The sequence below is a fragment of the Lissotriton helveticus genome, chromosome 5_1 (genome assembly GCF_964261635.1).
Source record: "Lissotriton helveticus chromosome 5_1, aLisHel1.1, whole genome shotgun sequence".
NCBI classification, from domain to species: Eukaryota; Metazoa; Chordata; class Amphibia; order Caudata; family Salamandridae; genus Lissotriton; species Lissotriton helveticus.
Genome location: NC_136065.1, coordinates 1,835,407,885 through 1,835,431,647, shown reverse-complemented (window position 1 = coordinate 1,835,431,647; position 23,763 = coordinate 1,835,407,885). Strand labels below are relative to the sequence as shown.

At 45.5% G+C, this 23,763-nt stretch overlaps 1 protein-coding gene across 1 annotated transcript in view; it reads right to left on the bottom strand.

Annotated features, from left to right (window-relative positions):
* PPP1R9B (protein phosphatase 1 regulatory subunit 9B) overlaps positions 1 to 23,763 on the bottom strand; it is a 337,706-nt gene that overhangs the window by 144,722 nt on the left and 169,221 nt on the right. Inside the window, exons 2-3 of the mRNA XM_078645241.1 lie at positions 16,284 to 16,416; positions 10,578 to 10,698 (exon numbers count right to left, since the gene is read on the bottom strand). Coding sequence (XP_078501367.1) covers positions 10,578 to 10,698; positions 16,284 to 16,416 — 254 coding nt within the window. The remainder of the gene's footprint in view (positions 1 to 10,577; positions 10,699 to 16,283; positions 16,417 to 23,763) is intronic.

The following is a 23,763-nucleotide window of genomic DNA, read 5'->3' as shown; positions in this document are numbered from 1 at the left end:
TCCTGCTGGAGAGCAATCATTTGTCTGTTAGTAGTTTTTAAATGCAGATAAACTGTATTTTATGTGGCAGCTCAGTGGGTTACTGCCTTTGTCACAGAGATCCTTGTGTTACTTGCAGTTCAGAAGTTACAATCCTAACATAGGACAGTGGCCAATGAACTGTCACCAAAGAGCTGCATACAAACATGAATGGTATAGTTAGAACTTTACTTTTTTGTGATTTAGTTAGAACTTCCTCAGTCTTTTATTATTGTAATGTTGCTAAAAAGAGTATGTTTGTGCAGATATACATTTTAAGGTTGTGTTTCCCCAGACCAAATCCTCTTAAATATACTGCCCACCAGCATGGATGACAGGTGATTCCTACACCTTGTAATCCTCATTGGCTTATGTGACATTCCCTGTAGACTGATTTACATACTTGTATGATTGATTGACTCTGTATAATGTGTGCGTGGTGTAAAGTACTGACACACACTACAATGATATGAGTAGCACTATACAACAAAGGAAATGCAAATGAGAGAAGGGCTACGTAACGATGAGGGGCACTGTTGGAGGGTGGCAGTGAGGGAATCCGAGGAGGTAGTGGGAGGGGCTATGGAGCGATGAGGGGCACTGGTGGAGGGTGTTTGTGAGGGAGTCTGAGGAGGAGGTCATAAGAGGGAGGGGTTATGGGGAGATGAGGGGCACTGGTGGAGGGTGCCAGTAAGGGAATCCGAGGAAGAGGTCATAAGAGGGAGGGGATACAGAGCGATGAGGGGCACTGGTGGAGGGTGGCAGTGATGGAATCCGAGCAAGAGGTCATGCGGTGGAGGGGGAGCTAGGGAGAGATGAGGGGCACTGGTGGAGGGTGGGAGTGAGGGAATCCGAGAAGGAGATCATTGGAGGAGGGACTTGAGAGAGATGAGGGGCACTGCTGGAGGGTGGCAATAAGGGAATCCGAGGAGGAGGGCATAAGGGGCTGGGGATATGGGGAGATGAAGGGCACTTGTGACGTGTGGCAGTGAGGGAATCCAAGGAAGAGGTCAATAGGGGGGGCATGGAGGGATGAGGGGCACTGTTGGAAGGTGGTAGTAAAGGTATTTACGAAGAAAAAGGTTATTGGTGTGGCGACAAAAAAGACTTTCGCATCAGCGCTGAACCCAGCCTTGTCATGGCCTTTCTATTTTTGTTGATTTAATTAGCAATCGGGTCATAAGGGCTACTGTGGAACATACTTTAAAGTGTGTGCTAATTATATTTACTGCTATATTCAATGTTTTTGGTTTGAAGGTGATTTTACTTTTTTTTTACTGGGAAAAATGAAAGTGGAGCCCGATGGGGCTGGGGCCCAAGGTCAGCTGTGTGATAAGGTGCACTGGAGAGGGGTGGCAGAAAAGTGGATAATCAAGCCTGTAAGGGAGAGTGTTGCAGAGTCCAGGGTCAGGTGGTGGTAGTAATGAAGAGGGATTCTCCCTGAAGGCTCACACAGAGGGAGCCAGAGAAGTGTCACTTGCCTGATACTCCTACCTCAGAAACCTCCCCTTCCCATCAAAGGAACATTGTATGGAAAAACACTTTTTGATAGTGATAATACTTAGAAAGAAATTTGGAAAAGAGTGCGATTTACTGGGCCTTGCAAGACTTATAAGAGATAAAGGAGGGCCCTGAAGCAGGCCTGCCCAGACATATATGCGACAAATCGAGCCCGCAGTGGCCCACCCAAATGCACTCTTGGCCCACCCAAATAAAAATTCCTGGAGCCGGGCCTGCTGCACACTGTGCTAGCACAGATTTAGAGCTTATGTTTTCAGCCACGCCCTTAATTATACGGGCCACGCCACTTTATGAGACCCCTGAATTTTTTTCATCCCATTTAAAGCCCAGATGTAAGTCATGCAACAAACATCTTATTAGGATGTAATAAGGTATCTTCAAAAAGTTTCTTTCTTTCTTTCTTTAACACACGGTCGCGTTTTCACATTAGTACATTACATCACTGCATTGAGATAATTTATTAAACATGAGCGTTTTGAAACACAAACTGAGAAGCATTGCTAACTGCGCCCCTGGCTGGACAACAAGACGTGGTGACGTGTGTGTCTTGTATCCAGTATACGGCCTCGCATTCACTTGACTCATCTCAAGTGCACTGCTGAATGCTGCTTTGTCTGACTCCTTCTGAATGGCCACTCTCTGACCCCGTCCTGGGAGCTCTTGCCCGCTCCTTGCACAACCCCTTAATATACTCCTCACCGACCCACCAGTTCTTCTCCTGACCCCGCCACGCATTGCTACAGCCGTTCCCTGTCGTTTTGTAGTCTTCCGAAACAGTGGCCGCCTCATCCTTTGAGACTGCAAGCCCCAGAATGCCCTACGCGGTAAAAGAATCAGAGGATTGGGAAAGAGTTGTCTCCCGTGACGAGAAATTCTACCAGCAACCTCTCATTCTCCCCTTTGGGACAGCCTGCGCCGTCTCCTCCCCTGCTGCCGCGACACCGCCCTCACTCTGCCTTCTTCCTCCCGCGCTTACCCCGGCACATCCTCTCACCGCAGCCTCTTCCCTGCCCTCCCCCGAGAGCCCTTGATGCCAGGCCAGCAGTTCACAGATTCCCTCCCTCAGCCACTTTGTTCCCGGGTGCATAATTGATGAATCGCCGGCCTCAGCTTTCAGCCGCCAGCAGAGGTGGCAGCCGGGGCAGCAAACACTCGAGCAGGCCAGGGGGAGGTCACACTCTCACCAGACCTCCCACAAATCACCACTCATCATAGCAAAGCAATTATTGACCCCGGGGGCGTGGCGGCAGTCCATCCTAAGTGAATGCAGGCTCTGATTGACGAGCAGCTGCCACGTGACCATCGTGCATCCCAGCTGTTGCATGGCTATTCCATCAGGGCCTCAGACGCTCCGATAGGGCTCTGCGAAGTTGCACAAGTCTGAGTGTGTTTTTTGCAGCCTCTGTGAAGGTCTATAGAAAACATATCAGATTACATAGGTTTTTCACTTTGGCACATCCTCACAAAAATGGTGACCTTTGTGACAATCGATGTTGCAAGCTTATTCAACACAAAAAGCTAATTATCTTATTAGAAATGCTTCTCTAGGGTGATGAGATTTTGAGAACCGAAAACCGGAACACTGCACAAACATAGAAATAGGACTACAATTGTGCATCCCTCAGGGCCACATAATGATTTTATTGACAGCACTCACCAGGCTCAATTCCAGAGGGGCCATGGGGCCTAGGCACCTCAAGACTCACCCCTCCCACCCCCACGGCCGAATCAGAATTAGAAAACCAACATGTGTTCTTATTTCCTTAATGTCTCACAGGAGCCTGCCGCAGCCCCACCGCTCTGCTTAATTGTTTAGATTCCATGATTGACACATACTGGGCTCCCTTAAGGTCCGGGGACATATGGGGGTGAAGGCAGCAGGGACTGAGGCCGCTGCTGTCATACACTAAAGAACAGCATGGGTGTACCGTGACTCTCCCGCGGTAACAAAAGAGACCGCAGGCTCCCATCACAAGGTACTTTGGAGTCAAACAGCCAGATAAAAACGACTCTGAAAAGGATTTTCCGTTTCCCCCAGAAAAATGTGCATACAATTAGAATATTTATGTTAGTCGTAATTTATTGTATTTTATTCCTGCTGCTAGGCCTCATAACTGGCAGTTCTGTAGAAAGATACATGAAACGAATAGTCCACAGAGAAATATGACCTTCTAACATTGGGTAAAAGAAACCATTCTGTTTATTCATGTGACATTCATGTGTATGTAGATGGTTACATGTGATAGAATACTGTCTCCTCCAGGCGTCTATGTGTAACAAACAGGGCAAAGATTTCAGCCCAAGAAGAGACATCTCAGTGTCTCATTATTCTGAGATTGATTCCACGGGTAGCTTTGGGTTGAGTAATATGAACACTTCTTACTTAAAGTGCTACAAAACAGCAAAAGGCACCATACCAAGCGCCACATAAGAACAAGTAATTAAATATTTGTTTAATGCTACAAAAAAAAGTTTTGAAGGAGAGGTAAAGTTTCAACTGTTGTGTGCAAGAGCAAACCAAAAGGAACACATCTAAAAAGCACTGATACGCACCAATTGAGGTGCTTTCTAAAAAGAAAATGCCTCCTAGTGCTATACAGATGTCTTCTTTACTAGAGAATTACGCAATAGTCATAGTGTGGCATATTGGTAACCAAGCAGGCGCAGCTGTTAAAGGTAAGAGTGGTGCCGGGGGGGTAATCGACATACGACAGGATAGGGAAAATAAAATAAATAAATAAAACCACTTATCTTGTGCTTGCCGCATCACTGAGTCGGCGAGTGCAAGGTAAGTGGTTTTTATTTATTTATCAGATTTAAATAAGCATTTTGTATAGCACTATTATGTGTTTTTTCAGAAGTGCCTTTTACTAGTATATTTCAGAGCGGTTCAGATATGTAGTTTAAGTTTTGTGGTCTTCACCCATTGTACCCTTAACTCCTATTGAAATAGTTGCATTAAATGTAACGCAAACAATAGAGCTCTTGTGAGTTGGCTATCGTTACAGAAATGACAAACGTGGTCAGAGGTCTGTTTATAAAATATCAGATCTCCTAAAAGCCTTTGTTGTTTGTTGGCTGATCCCAAGGCCAGACTGGCAAAAATGCTAAATTCAGCTACCCTGTGCAGACGTGCTAATAAGCATTATAACCAGAGCAACTCTTTCAAGTTGCCGCCAGGATCGTGTAACGTTCACCACCACTCCCGGAGGCCGAAACCGGCCTCCAAGTGTAAAAAAAAACGTCCTCCTGGGGCTTCATCCTCCTGGGAAATTGCCCGCTTGCCCAGCTGGCAGTCGAGCCGTGGCTGCTCCCCATGCATCTTCATGGCCCACCCATGCTTCTTCATGGTTCTCCAAGAGCAACAACCTATTGAACCAGTGGTGTAACAAAGTCCTCCGCAGCTCCCGCAGTGCGGGGGGGCCCCCAAGTTCCAGGGGGCCCCCTTAGCACAGTACTCTTGCCTTAGATCTACTCAGTGTGTCAGTAGAGGGGCTCTCCCTGTACTTTGCAGGGGGGGGCCCTCAGGTTTCATGTCATCACTGCTTAGAGCTGAACCTGGCCCTCACTAACATATAAAATGCAGATATGGCGTTAAACAGAATTAAGTGCAACCTGTATACACATTGTGTCATCTGTTGTAACTTGGGGCCAGATGTACAAACATTAGGGATACCAATCTCCTAAATGCGATTTTCTCCAAATCGCAATTAGGAAATCGATATTCCGGATGTATGAAACTCTTTTGAGTTTCAGTAGCGATTCCTAGTGGTTGCAAATAGACCTATTTCATGCATAATAATGATGTAAGGCGCAATTTGCGACCCATTTGGAATCGCAGCCATCACAGGGAAGACGGTCTGCTGAGGTCAACAGAGCACCATGTCTGTTACTGCTTTTTTTTTTTGTAAAGCAATCTTTTTTTAGAAAAATGCAGCCCATTTTCCTTAAAAAGAAACCAGGATGCATTTACAAAGAAAAAATAAACTTTGCAGTTTCATTTTTTAAGAGGGACCTCTGCCTGCTCTTAAAATATATATATTTTTTAACATTCTCAAAGGGGTAGGTGTTTCCAAGGGAGCTGTTTCCCTGTGCGAATGGGTTACCACCATTTTTAAACTGGTGGTAAAGTATTTCTGTTTTGCGACCGGAATTTGGTTGCAAAACATTAACACATTCCATTCTGATTCGGACTTTGGAAGGACACCTCTTCCAAATACTGAACCGGTATTTGGTAGCAAACTCATATTGAGATTCAGTAGCAAGTTACAGTATTGCAATTTGCCTTTTGTACATTGTAAAAAAACGTATTTGCTGTCACAAATGGCCCGATTGACTGCAAAAAGCAGTGTACATCTGGCCATAAATTGCTTTCTGCTAGGGGTTGCTAATTAATTCTGCACTGGAAAATATGAAAATTTGCCTCTGTGTGTGTACAGTCAACCCGTTTCGAAAACTGGAACATATGCTTAATTTACCAGGACAGCAAATGATGAAAAACAAGATGCCTGGTCACCCTGTTTTTACCTGTTGAAATACTTGCTGCTTACAAAAGGTCTGTGAAAGGAAATCTTGAATAGAAAAAAATCTGCATATATTTCCCGTTTTGCATACAGCGAAAGGTAAACTTGCAGAGAAACAGTCTGGATATATTTTCCTGCCGGTCTGTGTTTGATTAAAACGAAAAGTATCTGACTATGCAAAGAAGAAACATCAGAAGGATGTATGACATTATAACGCATGCTTTTACCACGCATGCCTTTACATCGCAGTTTTTACAACGCATGCTGTTACAACGCACAGGCCCGGACTGGCCATAGCGGGCACCGGGCAATCCCCGGTGCGCCGCAAGGGTGGGGGCCGGTTTTGAGCCCCAGGGGGCCGATATTGTTACAGGGCCGTTTTTGCAGCATAGCTGTAAAATCGGCCCTGCAACCAAATCGGCCGAAAACCGGCCCTAGCGAAGCGCTCTAAGGCACCTCCAGCCCCCCCCCCCCCCGAGTGGGGAGGGGGGGCTAGCCGAGCACTTTGCCAGGGCCGGTTTTAGTTCCCAGTCCGGCCCTGACAACGCAAAGCGTTAAGGGGTGCTGGATAGTGAATAGTTTGATTTACTATTCCAACTCCAGTCCCCGTGGATAGTAGGGAAGGTGTTGGATAGTAAATTAAATCCATTCCCTATCCTAGAGCGCCCCCCAGCGCTATGCGTTGTAATGACATGCGTTGTAATAGTTGCGTCGTAAAGGCACTGCGTGGTAAAAGTTGCGTTGAAAAGGATGTTTCCCCATCAGAACTTTGCAGAAGACCCTGTGAAAAGCCAGTCTGTCCCTCACATGGCTTCTGTAAAGGCAAATAGAAAGATTGCAACTGGACCCCTACATCTTCTGCGATGGCTGACGGGTCAGCCCATCACCCTTGTTAGCTAGCCATTTAATTCAAGGGAGGTAGCAATACAGATCTGACATTCCCACACCCAGAATTACAAATACTGCGAGCATCAGAAATTCAGGTGTGCAGTAATAACATGCTATTCCAACATGGAGTCTTAGGGTGTCCTTCGAAATGGGGATTTATCATTGAAATAGGCAGGCGGCGAGTCCAGTTTTTCATTGTTGATCCATGTCCCACCGGGAAATGTTAAAGGCTTTTAGTGAAATGCCCAGATAAGAAACATTGGGAAGTGATATATGATGACTAATTGATTTATTTACTTTATTTTAAAGTATTTGCTTAACAGTAGGGTTAATGGCACTCAGAGCACAACTGGCAGTCCTTAAAAGCTAGCAAACGTTCTCCTCTGTTAAAACCATTACAACGAATTCACAAGTAAAAACACCCCAAGAGTACCTAGTATTAAAGCACTACAGTTCTGAGGTAATTTATTTCTAAGTACTTTGGTGTGCCTTGGTGTAAACAGTGAAATCAGTGAAAGTACAAACTAAGCCTAAAACAAAGCAATTTGCACCAACTTCTTTTGCAAAGCTACCACATATAGGGTCACCACGTCACTCTAGGTCATTGTTGACTCAGTCTCCATCCCTGAAGCTTTCACCTACCAATCACTGATTTCATGTGTGTTAATCTAACTAGTTCAACGTAAGTAAGACAAGACTATAACACCCAGAATGCATCAGACCATTACCTATAAGTCCACACTGGAAACAGTGTCCATGATGACCTGGAGGGAGGTGGTCACCCTAATCACATGACACTTTCAGAATATTGGAATATAAACAAATGGGTAACATTTTTCACATAAAAAGGGCCTTGCAAAAGAAAATACAATGCCTGGGCCTGTGAGCCTCCCTGAATATTCAATGCCTCTTAACACCGAGTAATGTATTACGAGAGTATGTTGGCTGCTGGTCCAAGTGTGAGGTAGAGAAAGCTTTCTGGGAGCACTCCCTTGGTATTATCGCTGGCCTCATACGATAGTGCATTGCTACCTTGAGTGCTCTGCGTGTGCTCCAGAAGAAAATAAAAAATCATAGTTTTCAATTATTGCATTGTGGAGTTTACCTTGATTATTCTTCTAGTCTGTATTTAATGCACTTGTTGGCAACAGGGATGCTAAGCAAGCTTAGGACTGTGCTATACAAGACAGTGTGGCTATCAAGACTAGGGCACAAGTGGGACTTTTCTGTGTCCCATTTGCCTTAAACGTATAATTAAAATTAAGCTAGACTACTAGTCAATGCATTGTGCAACAGTGCCAAGAAGCCAATTTAGGGTGCATGTTTGAACTTTAAGATAAGTAGGCAGAAGGGCAGAGAGAAAGGCAGACAGACAGACAACAGACAGGCAGATATATAGATATATAGATAGATAGATAGATAGATAGATAGATAGATAGATAGATAGATCTGCTATCCAAAAGAATAGTCAGCAATATAAGGATTTTGTTTTCTAGTGTTGACAAAGGCTTTCAGCCTTTTATCTTAACATATTAACACTATCTTGGTAGAAGTCTCACCTGCTTAGTGCCTGGGTACAGGAATGACCAGAAGACCATGACAAATCGATTTATGAAAAAGTTGGGGAATGTGTTGTACATGCTGTGTTTTAGTAGTATTTAATCCTTTTTTACTTCCCAAAAGTTTTTCTATTGGATTCTGCAAATTTAGCAGCGAAAGATACATTATGTGCATGTGCAGTAAAACTATAATGCTGTTAAATACACTGGAATCATTTACTTCCAGTGGCACTCTGGAAGTAGACCTAGTTCTGTTGCAGAGCATTACTACTTTGTGTATTTTTAAGAGCTCATGTTCAAGTAAACCACATAGAGGAACTTGGTACCTAGTGATCAGGGCTTTAATGTCCAAGGCCATTGGACATAATAGTCACCAGAGACATGTCTAACAATCACTCACTACCAAATAATTGAAAAAAATGGTATGCCTGATATTTCATTTTAAGAGTCAGGATGACTGGGGTAATTATCCTCTAACTTATATTTGCTCTTGGGAGCAATTGTGATTTGACCTAGGTCTCTGTAACTTCATTTGCTCTTTAATTCTGAGAGAAGGGTGATCAATAACATGGCCACCACCCTCTGCATGATCGCAGGAGGCAGAGGGATGACTAGTGGTGTTTGTAATTGTGACAGCCTTTCATCAGCACCTTCACGAGGTGTTTTTTCGTTGAAGTTTTTGTGAACTTCACAAAGTTTATGAACTATAAAGACATTGAAAGATTAGTGAGAGACACGTTTTGTGTATACAATGTTTGGGAGGCCAACATCTTTTTTGCTACAAACGTCTCCTGCAAGTAAAGTGCAGATGTAATGGGAGTGTAAAGCAGACATCATACCTCAGACCATGGGAGTTTAGCATAACAGCACTAACACGGAATGGAAACTGCAACCTATGGAAGTGGATTCTCCAAATTGCCGGGAATGGTGGATTTGATCTTATATGAAAAGAGGCGATCCCCTGCCCCAACTTTAGACCTTCACTATCCAACTGTTTGCTCAAGAGGTGCCAGGGGAAGGGAAACAGATGGCAACTAAAGAAGCGAAATGTTAATTTTCTGTGCCACTGCCTTCATCACCCCTAGGTACAGGGTTAGGAAGACCCAATCCAGGGTACCAAAGGGCAAGACAGGGATAGCAGTTGCTGGTCCTAGACAGACCTAATTAACATTCTTTCCTCATACACTGTAGGTGTTGTACATTTTAAAGTTGAAAGGTGACTGGAAAATGAAGCTTAGGTTGGCTTCCTGATTCTAAAACAGGGCAGCAGTACGAGCCCTTAAAAGGGCAGTGTCTCCATCTTCTACTAAAGTACATGAAACTAGAAGTATAAGCCCCAAGAGAGACCACAGGAAGACATCAGTGCCTGCCATGGCATCGAATATACAAAGGCATGGCTCAGTTTATTTGCCTCTCTTCTGCACACACACTTGTTTCATGTTCTCGATATACCATCATGAGTGGCAGATATCCACTTTCCGCCCTTCCTTTCAGCTTTCGATTTTCCCAAAAGCCCTTGCTTCAGGTGCTTGGGATGCCTTAATAATAATAATAATAATAATAACCGTTTTTTTTATAGCACTAAACGCCACACCTCTCCAGGTTCTGAACATTGTAAACAACAGATGTCATTACTTCATTTATGCTGCTCAGTTTCCCACCTTGGAAGCATGAAATGCTGAGCCTGTCTTGCTGAAATTCAAACTCATGACATCCAGAACTCTGCATCTGTTAGCAGTTAGCTTTCAGCTTATTCAGCTCACATCTACTCTCCCCCTACGAGCAGTTCTACTTTCTATACATTGTTCACAGAACACTACACCAAGGTGTAGTAACAGTCCACAAACCAGTTACCTCTCCAATCACTTTTGACTGTATCTTTGCCATTGACTTTGTATAGCACTCACTGCCTTTTAGCTTGGTTCATGCTAAACAAACACCACATACACAGAAATACATAATTGTTTCTTGCTTAGACTGCTAGTGGTGCCCTGATATCACTGTAACCTCATGTCCCTTCCCACCCTTGGCCCCTGCGTCAGTTTCCCATAGCACATATCCCTCTTACCTCCCGTCTCGATGTGCAGCACCACCTTCGGTCACCGTCTTGACGAAGATGCCCAGTTTCTCCAAACCCATGTCGGCTCCGGCTCCCATCCCGATAATGCTGATACCAAGGCCTTCAGAGTCTGCAAGGAAAGAATAACTGAGATATTTCAAGAGGCCAAATAAAACTTCTCTGGGCTGGTCAGGTTTGCAATGCACTATCCCATCTACATACCAGATACCTAAAGCCCTCAGCAACCACCTTCATTTTAAGAAAGAGAAGGCCAAATATTTTGTTCTACCTCTTCATTTTTTATTTTTATAGTTTTATATAGGGCAAACTCAACCCGAAGATATCAAGTATCAGTGCTCTTTATACCAGTTTCGTTACAGATCAACACATTCATCTTTGTTAGGCACAGGGAGATTAAGTGATTTGCCCATGATGTTGAGCGTCGTTGCCGATACTCGAACCCGGTTCCCCAGCTTCGAGGTCGCCCGCTCTAGGCGTAGGGCCACATCCTCTCCCCATTGATGTTGATGTTTCAAAATGTAATCATCTTTATTTTTATACATTGCTCGTCTCTAGATTTCAGGCTGTTTCTCATACTGCTTACTCTGCCTTCTTTGATGAAGTAAAACACAATCTGGGTGAGTACATACTAAGTATGTACACAGTTGTCTGTACACTGAAAGGGGGTTAACAGAACTAACAATGGAAAGGTACCTGGCTATTTGTTTGCTGTTTGAGTCTTTGCCCATCACACAAGCTACTCAAAGGATATGAGAGAGCCAATGGTAGGAATAATCATAACCCATGAAGGTGAGCTTAGAACCCATTTACAGAGCTCATGAGGGGAAACTTAGAAGCCAAGCAAAGAATAAGCAACACCTGTGAGTGAGAGAACTGAACCCAATAAGAGCAAACATAACACAAAAAGCAGAGTGAAACGCCTGTCAGTCCAAGAACAATTCACGAGAAAGAGGGTGCAGTTATAAAGACAATTCACCCATGAAGGAAAGTTTACAACTCAAAAGGCGATCAACATAACACAAGAAAGACAGACCACATCCAAACAAGCAACAAGGTAGAGGATAGGCACAAACCTTGAAAGAGATTTTTTAACCACATCGATGCTCAGCATATTCCCCTCCTGTGCTGGTATTTGTTGATTCCCATTGTTTCATGACGAGCTGGGCTCGTCATGAGCGTGCGAGGAGGCTACCTCATGACGAGCCCAGCTCGTCATGAGTGTGGAAGGGGTTAATCCAAGGGATCAAAAACATAACCCATAAAGAAGAGCCTTGAATGCAACGAGAGAGTAGATGGAAACTCTATGCTAGCCTAGAAGGGAAACATTCTTTACAACGCAACTTCTAAAACGCACTACCATTACGACGCAACTTTTACAACGCAAGTCATTACAACGCATTGCGCTGGAGGGCGCTCTAGGATAGGGAATAGTTTAATTACTATCCAACACCTTCACTACTATCCACAGGGACTGGAGTTGGAATAGTAAATTAAACTATTCACTATCCAGCGCCCCCCAACGCAAGTCGTTGTAACGACTTGCATTGTAAAAGTTGCGTCGTAATGGCATGCGTTGTAAAAGCATGCGTTGTAATGACATACATCCAGCCTAGAACCCAAGAGAAGAATACATGGAAGTCCTTGAAATAGAGTCCACAAACTCCAAGGGCTTGATAATTGGAACCCCCCTGTTAGAGCCAAAACCCCTAAGGAAGAAGAGTCACTTTTGGGGAGCACGGCCTAGAATGTATAGTAACAGAAGAAAGCATGGCTTCGTTCTTACCAAGAGTCAAAACCAGAATGTACAAATTAATGAAGCTTTGGTGAGTGGCTGAATATATGTATTCTATCCTACTAAAGCAAATACTGTATGAAAACAGGAGTTATTACTCACTACTCAGAGCTAAATAAAGGCCATACAATGTATGGAACTGTTATAATTGGATGAATACATGTATTATTACATTATTTCCCTCTTTTTAAGGTAGCACAAGTTTCCAGTGTCCCAGTTGAAGCGCTGCAGCATTAACTGGCGAATGTGGCAGCTGGCAATGGCATCAAGTCGCGACCCATGGCCTGTGCGCCTGCTCTTGCAGCCTTGGCATGCTCCCACGAGCTATAAACTGCTGGTAGGTTCATGCCTTCATTGCTACAATGTATCAGTCTCAGGGGATTCCGGGCGCTGCGCTGTTTTGAGTCAAACAGCCTGCCGCCTGACATCATGAGGTAGTGCCTTAGAGCCGGGCCTTTATAGGTTGTATCATGTGGCGCGGCGCCGCAGGGGACGTCATCACGTCTTGGAGCTAGAGCGAGAGTTTGTGAGGGGTCAGCTAATGGTTGCATGCCGCAAACATGGCCTCTGCTCGCAGTGCTGCCTACTGCTTCACCGGTCACGGCGGGGCGCCCGCCCTTATTGACGGCCGCAGTACAGGTCGAGTTTTCTGGTGAGTTTATCTGCAGGTTTTGTGATTGTGTGTCTTTTTTGCTGCCTGGCCTCGTTTGAAGATAATGACCTCTGGAGACCGGCCCCGGTCTTTCACTGCAAGGGAGTTTCAAACGTTACGTGCTGCTGAAACAACGATATGCGGGAGTAGAAATAATACTGTTAAAGGTGCTGTTTGATTCCAGGCAAGTTTCTAGGAATGCGTCATTGTTCGGGCATTTTGGGGTTGTGCCTGCAGCCCTCAACGGCCAGAGCCTGCTTACCAGGCCTACTTGGCACGCACAGGTGGAAGCCTGTGTGGTGTCGTGGTTGGGCCTGAGGGCGAACACAAAAGGAGACCACACGTGTGTACTTTTGTGGTCAGTACAATGCCTGCCACGCCCAGGGTCCTGGGCCCTTTATTAGCTTCTCAACGTGCCCTCCGTAACTACGTCGGGCTGAACCATTTAACATGCGCCTTGGGGGTAAACATGACATCACAGTCCTGCTACGTGCCTACGTGTGGACCATAGTGGTCGCGCCCACCTAGTGCGACACTACAGCCTGATTAGCAGGACAGGTTTTCATCTTTTGTGCATTAGGTAAATCCTGGATTCATCGCCTGTGTAGTTTTATGGTTTTCTCTTAATTCAGTCAGTCAGTGGCGAGCAGGTTATTAAACATCCTTGTGTTGCGCTGCAGAAAGTGGTGCCTGGGAGCTTACTGCAGTCTGCACCTGCCAATCACGCAGCCTGGGAAGAAGGGGGCGCAAAAGGGGGACATGGATATACCAAAAAAAACGATGGATTTGGGCCCAGATCTTTTGACTGGGGGAGTGTGTGACATTGATCCACATTCAGTCCATCACTTGTTGTTTTTGCAATTGCCGCCCTAAGTGCGCTGGGGATGCCCAGACGTGGGTCCCAGGCACTCCACACCACTTGGAGTCAAGCTAGCCGGGCTGAAGAGAGGTGTTACCTCGAAACCGGTCCGGTCCTCGGATGCTTGATTCCGTTCTGGGAAGGACATGGCTTTTGTAGTTCGGACTGGACTGTTCCCATGGGGCAACAGGGTCAGAGCTGATTTGCATATCGCCATTGTCTAACCCAGGGTGGTGTGGAGTGCAAAAAAACGATGGATTTGGGCCCAGATCTTTTGACTGGGGGAGTGTGTGACATTGATCCACATTCAGTCCATCACTTGTTGTTTTTGCAATTGCCGCCCTAAGTGCGCTGGGGATGCCCAGACGTGGGTCCCAGGCACTCCACACCACTTGGAGTCAAGCTAGCCGGGCTGAAGAGAGGTGTTACCTCGAAACCGGTCCGGTCCTCGGATGCTTGATTCCGTTCTGGGAAGGACATGGCTTTTGTAGTTCGGACTGGACTGTTCCCATGGGGCAACAGGGTCAGAGCTGATTTGCATATCGCCATTGTCTAACCCAGGGTGGTGTGGAGTGCAAAAAAACGATGGATTTGGGCCCAGATCTTTTGACTGGGGGAGTGTGTGACATTGATCCACATTCAGTCCATCACTTGTTGTTTTTGCAATTGCCCGCCCTAAGTGCGCTGGGGATGCCCAGACGTGGGTCCCAGGCACTCCACACCACTTGGAGTCAAGCTAGCCGGGCTGAAGAGAGGTGTTACCTCGAAACCGGTCCGGTCCTCGGATGCTTGATTCCGTTCTGGGAAGGACATGGCTTTGTAGTTCGGACTGGACTGTTCCCATGGGGCAACAGGGTCAGAGCTGATTTGCATATCGCCATTGTCTAACCCAGGGTGGTGTGGAGTGCAAAAAAACGATGGATTTGGGCCCAGATCTTTTGACTGGGGGAGTGTGTGACATTGATCCACATTCAGTCCATCACTTGTTGTTTTTGCAATATACCTGCTATAAGGCCATCACAGTGGGGTGGACGGCTTTGACAGAGTGCTTAGTGCCCTTCTATTTACGGTGCATTTCAGAAGTTGAAAGATCTTCTTGGAGTTCTTGTTGTTCCAATGGGTGTAATGTATGGTATTAATGTTTCCTTCGTTTTCATTGTTTGATTTAGTTGCTTGATTTTGCAAGTAAGAACGTGTCACTCGAAGTCGTTGAAATGTCACTCATAATTTCACTGAAATTATGAAAATGTCACACATAGCAATTTAAAACCTTGGCAGCTATGAGCTACCACACCAAGGAAGACAGCGGGTGTGCAAATTAAATTAACCAACTCAACTCTAGTAGGTTTTTGGCAAAAACAATACATTTCTGTTTTGAAGCCCTGTTAGGGCAGGTATGCCTGCCACATGGCACCCGAACCTGTTTTGGGGGTGCTAGAGGGTGTCAAAGTGACACCCCCTGCACCCTTGTGAAAATCGGTATTTACCGATTCGGTAAATACCGAATCGGTAATGCCCATTCATTCCTATGGGCTTCAAAGCCCATAGGAATGAATGGGCATTACCGGTCGGTATTTACCGAATCGGTAAATACCGACTTTTACAGATTCGGTAAATCCACATCTGGATTTACCTACATCTCCCTCCATATATTTTACCGATTCATAAATACCGAATCGGTAAAATTCGGTATTTATGAGTCGGTAAAATATATTTACCTACATCTGGCCCTATGTCACATTCAACCAAAGGGAGAGAGAGTACCTGGAAACTTCAAATGAAAACTCAATACCTCTAAGGTGGATCCGGAAGTCAGAGCGGCACCAAGTAAGACAATCAACACTACAGTCAGTGCACCTGCCACATTTTTTGGTCTATGCCCAGCAAAAACAAAATAGGCTCACAGCAGAGGGCCCACAATTCCTAAAATGTACATCACCCACTCAAGCATACCAGACACTCTCTTCACAGCGCCTGGCAGCTCCTTAAGCCTGGCAAGGTGCAAAGAAGAAACACATTCAACAATTGCAAGACCTCTCTGAACCACAGAAAACACTCTCTCAACCACAGCTGGCACCGAGTCCTGACTCAAGGAGGGCACAACATCAGCCACAGCAAGCATCACCTAACCCACAGCAATCACCCCCTCAATTCCATCAGACGTACTCTCCACTATGATATGCAAACCTCTACCAGGGAAAGCAAAACCTCAACCACAGCAGGCCCCACCTCAGCCACAGCAATCACCCCTTGAAACACAGTATACATCACTTCCACTGTGACCTGACCTCCATCAACCATGGGAAACCCCCTAGCAGTGGGAAGTGTAGTTTCAACCACTGCAGTCACATTCTTAACCACAGAATCCATGACGCTTAATAACATTATTACCTTTCTCCAGTTCCACAGGGAAGAGATCGAGACGTTCCACTCGCTTCTCCAGCTCATATTCTGCCGACGCTGCCATGGGGTCCACATCCTCGTTCCGCCGGTCATAATCCTCATTGGAGTAAGTGCTGAATACCTGCGCAGGGAGAAGTGCGGAGTAGAAATGTTAACACCAGCAGACACCAAGAACATGCATCTCATCCTGGTACAAGGAGAACTTCAAAGACTGTGAGATGACTTGATGTGTATCTAAGATATGAGGGACTCTAGGCCGACAAATCTGAGGCCCAATCGTCCTGTGCATCACATGCTGCTTATTTAAAGTTGACTACTTCCACCATTGATGGCACATGTAATGTCAGACCTTGGGCTATTGGGCTGTATCCACAGTGTCCATATTTCTGCATTAGTGTCCCTTGGTCACTAGCACTAATGCCGTACTCCGATTGGATAACCAAGATACCCTATATTTACACTTAACTCTCCAAAGGATAGCGACCAAAGGACTGAAGGCTTGCTCCAGAGGTGGCAGTGGGAATTGAACTGCTGCAGAGTGACAAACTAATCTCACACAATAATTCCATTATTAATTTAAATATATATACAACTGGGAAGGCTCATAAAAATAGCACCAACAAAGAAAGGATAAATGTTACTTAACTGCCACCATTGTTTTGCAGGATGTTTCCCGCTGTAGATTTAAATGCCTTGCCGAATCCTGGTATTTTGTCCCTTACAAGCAGAGATATCAGTCCAAACAGGTTTATAAATGATAGGCGCTAAAATTTAAAACAGGCAAGGAGCACATGGATAGCTCCATTCTATGGGGGATGGTCTCTTTGTAAACTCTAGGTCTGAAGTCTTTTACTATAGCAATGTTCAGTTGCAGTTCAATGGAACAAAGGTGCCTAGCCAAAGGCTATAATCTATGAAGTCTGCGGTGAGACCTCTGTCGTTTGACCTAGTCTCACAGTGGCCATAGATGCAAGAGGAGAACACTCCGTGGTTTTAAACCCACGCTGCTGAAATCTAACAGCATATCCCAAAAGCCATGACAGCTCAAAACCCCAACACATGAAGTGTACTGAGATTCGTTCCTAGAAGGAAATGACGGACTGTATGTCCAATTAGCTAAGTTTCTGAGGTCTAGTTGTCAGTATTCAGGTCACTGGAGATAATTCAGTGGAACCCAACTACTGTTCCAGCAGCTTTCTTCAGTTGTTGTTTTTTTGTTTTTAAATAGGAAGGGGCAGGAGTGGTTACTGATGTTGCAGTACTCAGTAGATTTAAAGTTTTAGAGGCAACATCTCAAAAATAGCTGCTCGCAGATGGGATTTTCAGTTGTCCAGGGCAACCATGTGCCCCTCTGGCTACCCACTACCCTCTGGGAATTGTAATTTTGGATTAAAATCCAACCACACCTTAAAAACAAGCATTTGCAATGCAATAGGTCTCGCATTAGGAAAGTTTGAGCTATTGGTATTGTAAATGACAATTTTTTTATTTATGTGTTGGTTTTGAAAATAGCGAAATTAATAGCTTTGTCATTTACAATGGCAATAGTGTTAACTTTTGCAAATGTGACACCTATAGCATTTGTAATGCAATATGTGTTGTATTTACGTGACTTGGATGTATTGATATTATAAATAACAATGGCTTTTATTTTTTTTAATAATTAATACTTAAATAAAAGTTATTGTAATTTGTAATGGCAATAGCTTAAACTTTTGTAAACAACTTTTGTGATTATGTTCAGTGTATTTTATTGTGACGAAAATCCAAGAACAGAAGTGAAATATTAACATCTTTTTGTGACATTTGTAATAAAGCTTGAAACATTGAAGAACTTATTTGAACCATTTGATAGATAGAGTGAGGGCGAAAAATAGATAGAGTGAGGGCGATAGATAGATAGAGTGAGGGCGATAGATAGATAGAGTGAGGGCGATAGATAGATAGAGTGAGGGCGATAGATAGATAGAGTGCGGGCGATAGATAGATAGTGTGACACACACACACACACACACAGAGCCACACACAAAGCCACACACACACAGAGCCACACACACATAGCAGATTATGTCACAAAGAGGGGTGCGGGGGGACGGGACACTTTTTTGGGTAAATGAGTGCTCGGCTTAAAAGGGAATGAAGAACCTTTAACCATAGATTGGTCATGACCTACATCTATGAAGACGATAGACGTTGCTTGTAGGTAACTCAATTTCACTGAAATACATGATGTTTAATGAACAGAGTGCATTCTGGGAGTGGTAGTCTTCATTGGGGTATAAATAAACTTTGAATAAACATGGCCCAATATTGTGAGAGCCTACAGGAAGCAGTCACCAAGGCAAAAAAAAGAAACTGCAACAGGTAAAGGTATCCCAAGAGCAGCTTAGCAGAAAACCCCACTTCCCCCAGGCCCCGTCCCTCCTCTCCTCTCATGCAATGAACCAGCACTGCGCCCCCCACAAAGCCCCACTCACCGGAGCTCGACACACAGCTGGCGGGCGGTGGAGAGACCCCCGGAGGCAAGCGGGGCACCCTGATGAGAAGTGGGCGGACCCCGCAGCATAGACAGGAGGGAGGGAGGGGTGCACGCCAGAGGGAACTCGGCCAGGGGCTTAACGGGACGCAGCACAGCTGAGGCTCTGACGCAAGTAGCACATCTGCTTAGGGGTGGACCTGCATCCACCCAGTACAGTAGTGTGGCGGCGGGACACGCCACTGAGCAGCATCTCCTTAAGTGATGAAAAGGCCAGTGATCGACCTTTCTCCTAAATATGGCCAGGGAGAGCGCCAGTCTGGGGGCCGTGGTCGAGTTTGCCTGGTTAGGATTAGAAGACAGGAGCTGTTCGTCCACACCTCCTTCCCAGCAGCTTCAAAAATGCTTGCAAATATGAGCCTTAAAATCAATCGCTGGCCACATTTCCAGTCCGGGAAGCGTCTGGAAGCCTCATAGCACTTGCTTGAGCTAAGCAACAAGTGCTGTTTTTAAAACATTCCCCATGGCTCATTGGCGCCTTGAGGCACCATTCACCAAGTTGTGTCATCCCCAAATAAACTTACTGAGGAAAACTTGGAGGTGCGGGGGCTGTTCTTTTTCACTGAGGAATGGCCACTTATCGACAAAACTGATAACAAGCCACGTTATACGGGGGTCGTTCAAGCCACACACCCTGCTGTGGTGCGCAGACTGCACAAGAGAAGAGGAAGTGTCAGCAGATCACCGGGCTCTACCTCCAGCGCACACCTCCGAAGGACGTCGGACAGATCCACCAACCTGAGCAGTGGTGTTAGGACCCAGTGAGGGGCGGGCAGGGATGAGGGGACGAGTTTAGGGTGGGAGAGCTGGCTTCGTCCACCAGAGGTCCGGGCTAGAGATGCACGTGAGGAAGAGGGGAGAGCTCGTGGGGTGCCTTGGAGGGGATCCAGGGTGCACCGGCAGTCTGCAGCCTTTCATCAAACTCTGGAGTCCGTTCCACCCTAGGACCCCGAAACTGGACGCGAGCTGAAACCCCACTGCACCTTCCTGCAGTCCTTTGCTCTGGCCACGCCCAATGTTCAGACAGCCATTTTCACCTATGGCTCCATAACACTGAGGCATTTGCTCCTTTATCTGGAGTCTGCGTGTGACCTGTTACGTCACTCAAGACAAAGGTGATGAAAGAGTTGGAGTCCGTCAGGCCTGTTCATCAAGTGTGCAGTGTGTTTACACAACTATCCAGGCTGCCACGGCTGTACTCTGCTCACATTACTTGCTTTATTTATTTATGCACTACGAGAGGGTGTCTGTGCGCTGTACATACAAGAGAATGAGGTTACACACTTCAACAACACACATTAAGACTCACCCGCGAATGAAGCGCGAGTGATTATTAATATGAGAACAAGGTTTTCAATCCCGGGCGGAAGTCAGGCAGGCCGGGGGCGGGACGTGAAGACACACCGGAAGCCCGGGCGGGCTCCCGTGAGGTGAGAGAGCCTCGCACGCACAGAAGGAAGAGACCGCCGCCGCCTGCAACGAGCCCTCGCCTGAAGACAAGTACCGGTGAGTGGGGGCCTTTACTGAGCTGCGAGGGCGGGGGGCATGTGTGTGTGCGTGGGGCGGCGGGGGGCTCTGTATGTGTGTGAGCGTGCGTGTGTGTATGTGTCTTGGAGTCTGTGTGTATGCGTGCGTGTGTGTATGCGTGTGTGATGACTGCGGGGGGAGGGAGAGAGTGTGTGCGAGCGAGTGTCTCTGTGTGTGTATGCGCATGCATGTGTGTATGTGTGGGGATGTGCACGGCGCGGGAATTCTTGTGAATGTGGACGGAGCCGACGTGCGCGTGCAAGCAGCTGAATCCAGCCGGGGAGAAGCGCGTGACAGTTTTTTGTCCGTCATTCCCCCGTGTCAGCTCGCTATAAGTCTCCAGCCTGGACGCATCCTTCGGATGCGATATCCAGGCGAGACCTAACGAGGCATCTACAGAACAATCAAGACAACATAGATGAGTTAAATGGTTCTGGAATAAAAGGCGCCTGACCTCTGACAAAGTGAACATTTTGTCTAGGACTTTAAATGGACCGCTGTAGCCTCCCGTGAAGGCAAGGGTATGAAGTGCCAACATCATAGAGTGGCTTAGCACCGGTCAGATATCTCTTCAAGTTGGCTCTAAGGCGCATCTTACAAAGTACAGATGAAGACGACCTAATAGCTCAAAGGGGTCAGTACTTAAATAGATTCAGGGGCCCCGGTGGGAATCCAGGGTCAAGCTGGGTGGGGCCCCGGATTTCAATATCATACCCTCAACCTTCAAATTTATTTGGAGAGTCTCTTTTTTCTCTGACTTTCCACAAATTATGGAGAATGGCAGCCATGAACCAGTCAAGAGAATGTTTATTCTTTCGAAATATGAAACAGATCGCAACCCCTGACTTGGGTTTCTTCAACTTTTAGACAATTCTTGTCAGAGCACAAAATGGCCTCAGGATATAGACTGGACCACATGCGCTGAGTAGGCCTTCCAGGCAGGGGTAGGGTGCATTGCAAGGCAGCTCTGAGGCAGAGCTGCTCACTCTACCAAAATAGTTATTTATCTTAGAATCAGCTCTCAGTATGGTAGGACACCTGATGCGTATTCTTCACACCTTTCTGGCTAGCAATGTGGCACCCAGCAGGGCGCCATATGTGGAATGCACATCCATAAAGCAACATGGAAAAGAACAACCATCTTGAGCTCATTCACCACTTCACTGAAGAAGAGGCAAGACCGCACACGCAAGTATGTGATGCTCAAGAACACCCAAGCTGGTGCACATGTGCATCACGTACATGCCACCTGTCCCAACTCAGCACACCCACGTACACAGGGAGATAATGCCTAGTTATAAAGGACTAAACATGCTTTACAGCTACATAGAATGCAGGTACAAGGCCGTTGCCTCTCATCAACCATCATGCTAAAGTAAAGTGGCAGGAATCACCAATCTTTATCGGTGGAGCTTCCACTGTGGTGCACCCATGTCTAGGGGAGCATGTGCAACACAAAATCAACAAGGAGCATCTCAAATGGGCTTGCACAGGTCAAGTTTAGTCTGAGAAAATACAGGGCTAGTCAGAAAGTCAAAAGAAAATGCAGTGTGGTACAATACAGGAACTTTCATCTATACAATAATGATGCTGTGAGATGCGTGCTTTGTAACAATCAACTAATTACAATTTGGAAGGAAGTAGGAGTCCCTTGAGCCTAAATACACAATATTCTACAGAAAAGGCCATGGGTAGCCTGTTATTACACGTGGTATAGACCAACCTCAATATCTACACATTTCTAAGTTTTGCTTCCTCCCAGTGAGAATGTTATGTTAGGTATCATGAGATACTGCTTACTGCCTGCTTACACAAGAGTGCCACAATCACAAGCCGCAAAGGCGGCTTCCCATTGCCATAGGTGTGTTTGACAGCCATCTTGGAATGAATGCAGAGCATGTCCACAGTCATGGGAGCACCGCCAGGAAAACAAACAAAGCAATGCTTTTAAAATGAGTCAATTACTAGATTTAATTACTGAAATAATTTAGTAATAAATTAAACATGATCAAAAACTAAATACGATTAAAAAGCACTTACGAATACTAATTTTCCGTATTTTGTTAAAATATTGATGGCAACCTCTTTACACAATGGTACAAAAAAGCAGATCCAAGAAGCGGCTGTTATTATGAGTTTGAAAGGCTTCCATTCCATTATTGTCATCATGTTTCTAAAAAAGGTTTTCATATTTCTAGTCTTCTTTCTAAGGTACAAGTGCAGCCATGAGTACAAAAGCCAGAAAATGTCCAAATAACCAAATGGCCTAAAAAGATGTCTCCAAACAAGCCAATTAATCTAAAAATAGACTGTACGTAAGTAGATACACCTATGTGCAGTATACCACTGTGGAACTGACCATAGGCAACCAGTTTACACATGCAGCATCATTTGAAGGTGCATTAAAAACATAGTATACGTAATAATCACAACAGTAAAAGATACAGTATAGTGACGTGAAAAAACCTAAAGCACAAAAGCGCCTGAGACTGCATGTGAAATATTATGGGAAACTGCCAGTCCCTAGGCCGCAATGCAATACTTAATTATGTTTTATGCACAGAGTATTCATCTCGATGGAAGTAGCATGTCTCCGTGCTTTTGTATCACTAAGCAATTGTTTAATAAAAAAACTTCAAAACAAAAGGAAAAGTGAAAAAGTGTTGTATTTAAGGACAACAGTCTTCTGAACTACAACTCAATTCAAAGGTTGTGTGTTTCCAAGAGTAACTCAAAGTATTTAGCCAGGCTCACAGGTCGACGGTATGCATGGTATGCTGCACTGAATGCCAGATTCTAGATCTGGTAATTCACTGCTATGACCTAGCAACAGTTGTTAACAAAAGCTATTACTCACTGTTGCTACTTCATGAGTAAACTCTAGGCTGGGTAGGGCTCTCACGGAGCATGTCAGTGCAGCGCTGGCAGGGGTGAGAGCTCATCAGGAGGATTGGAGAGGGAGGGGAAAGAAAGTACAGAGGGGCTGGGGGGTGGTAGGAGGCGAGGTTCTTTTTTGACGACAGGGAGGAGGGCCCATGGTATGTATGACTCCCCCATTACTCCTTTGCCGCTGTGCACCAGTTAAAAGATGATTTTGGGGGCCATACATAACGTATAATTATGGATGGGTAAAAAGTGAACTATGTGGATGTTTTTCACCTTTGGGTTCTGAGAGACATCATGGACAGATTGAGGTGTGATCTCGTTGTCTATTTGATGTCACTTGTGGTGAAAAAATATCCCCATAATTCACTACTACCCATCTATAATTCACATCTCTCATAGACAGCCATGAGCGTGAACAACTGGATTCTAAATCCAATGATTCACATCTATGAGATAGCACCTGTAGGTAGCAGAACGTGTTAACCACAGTTGCTATGGCATAAAGGAATTGTAGGCTGC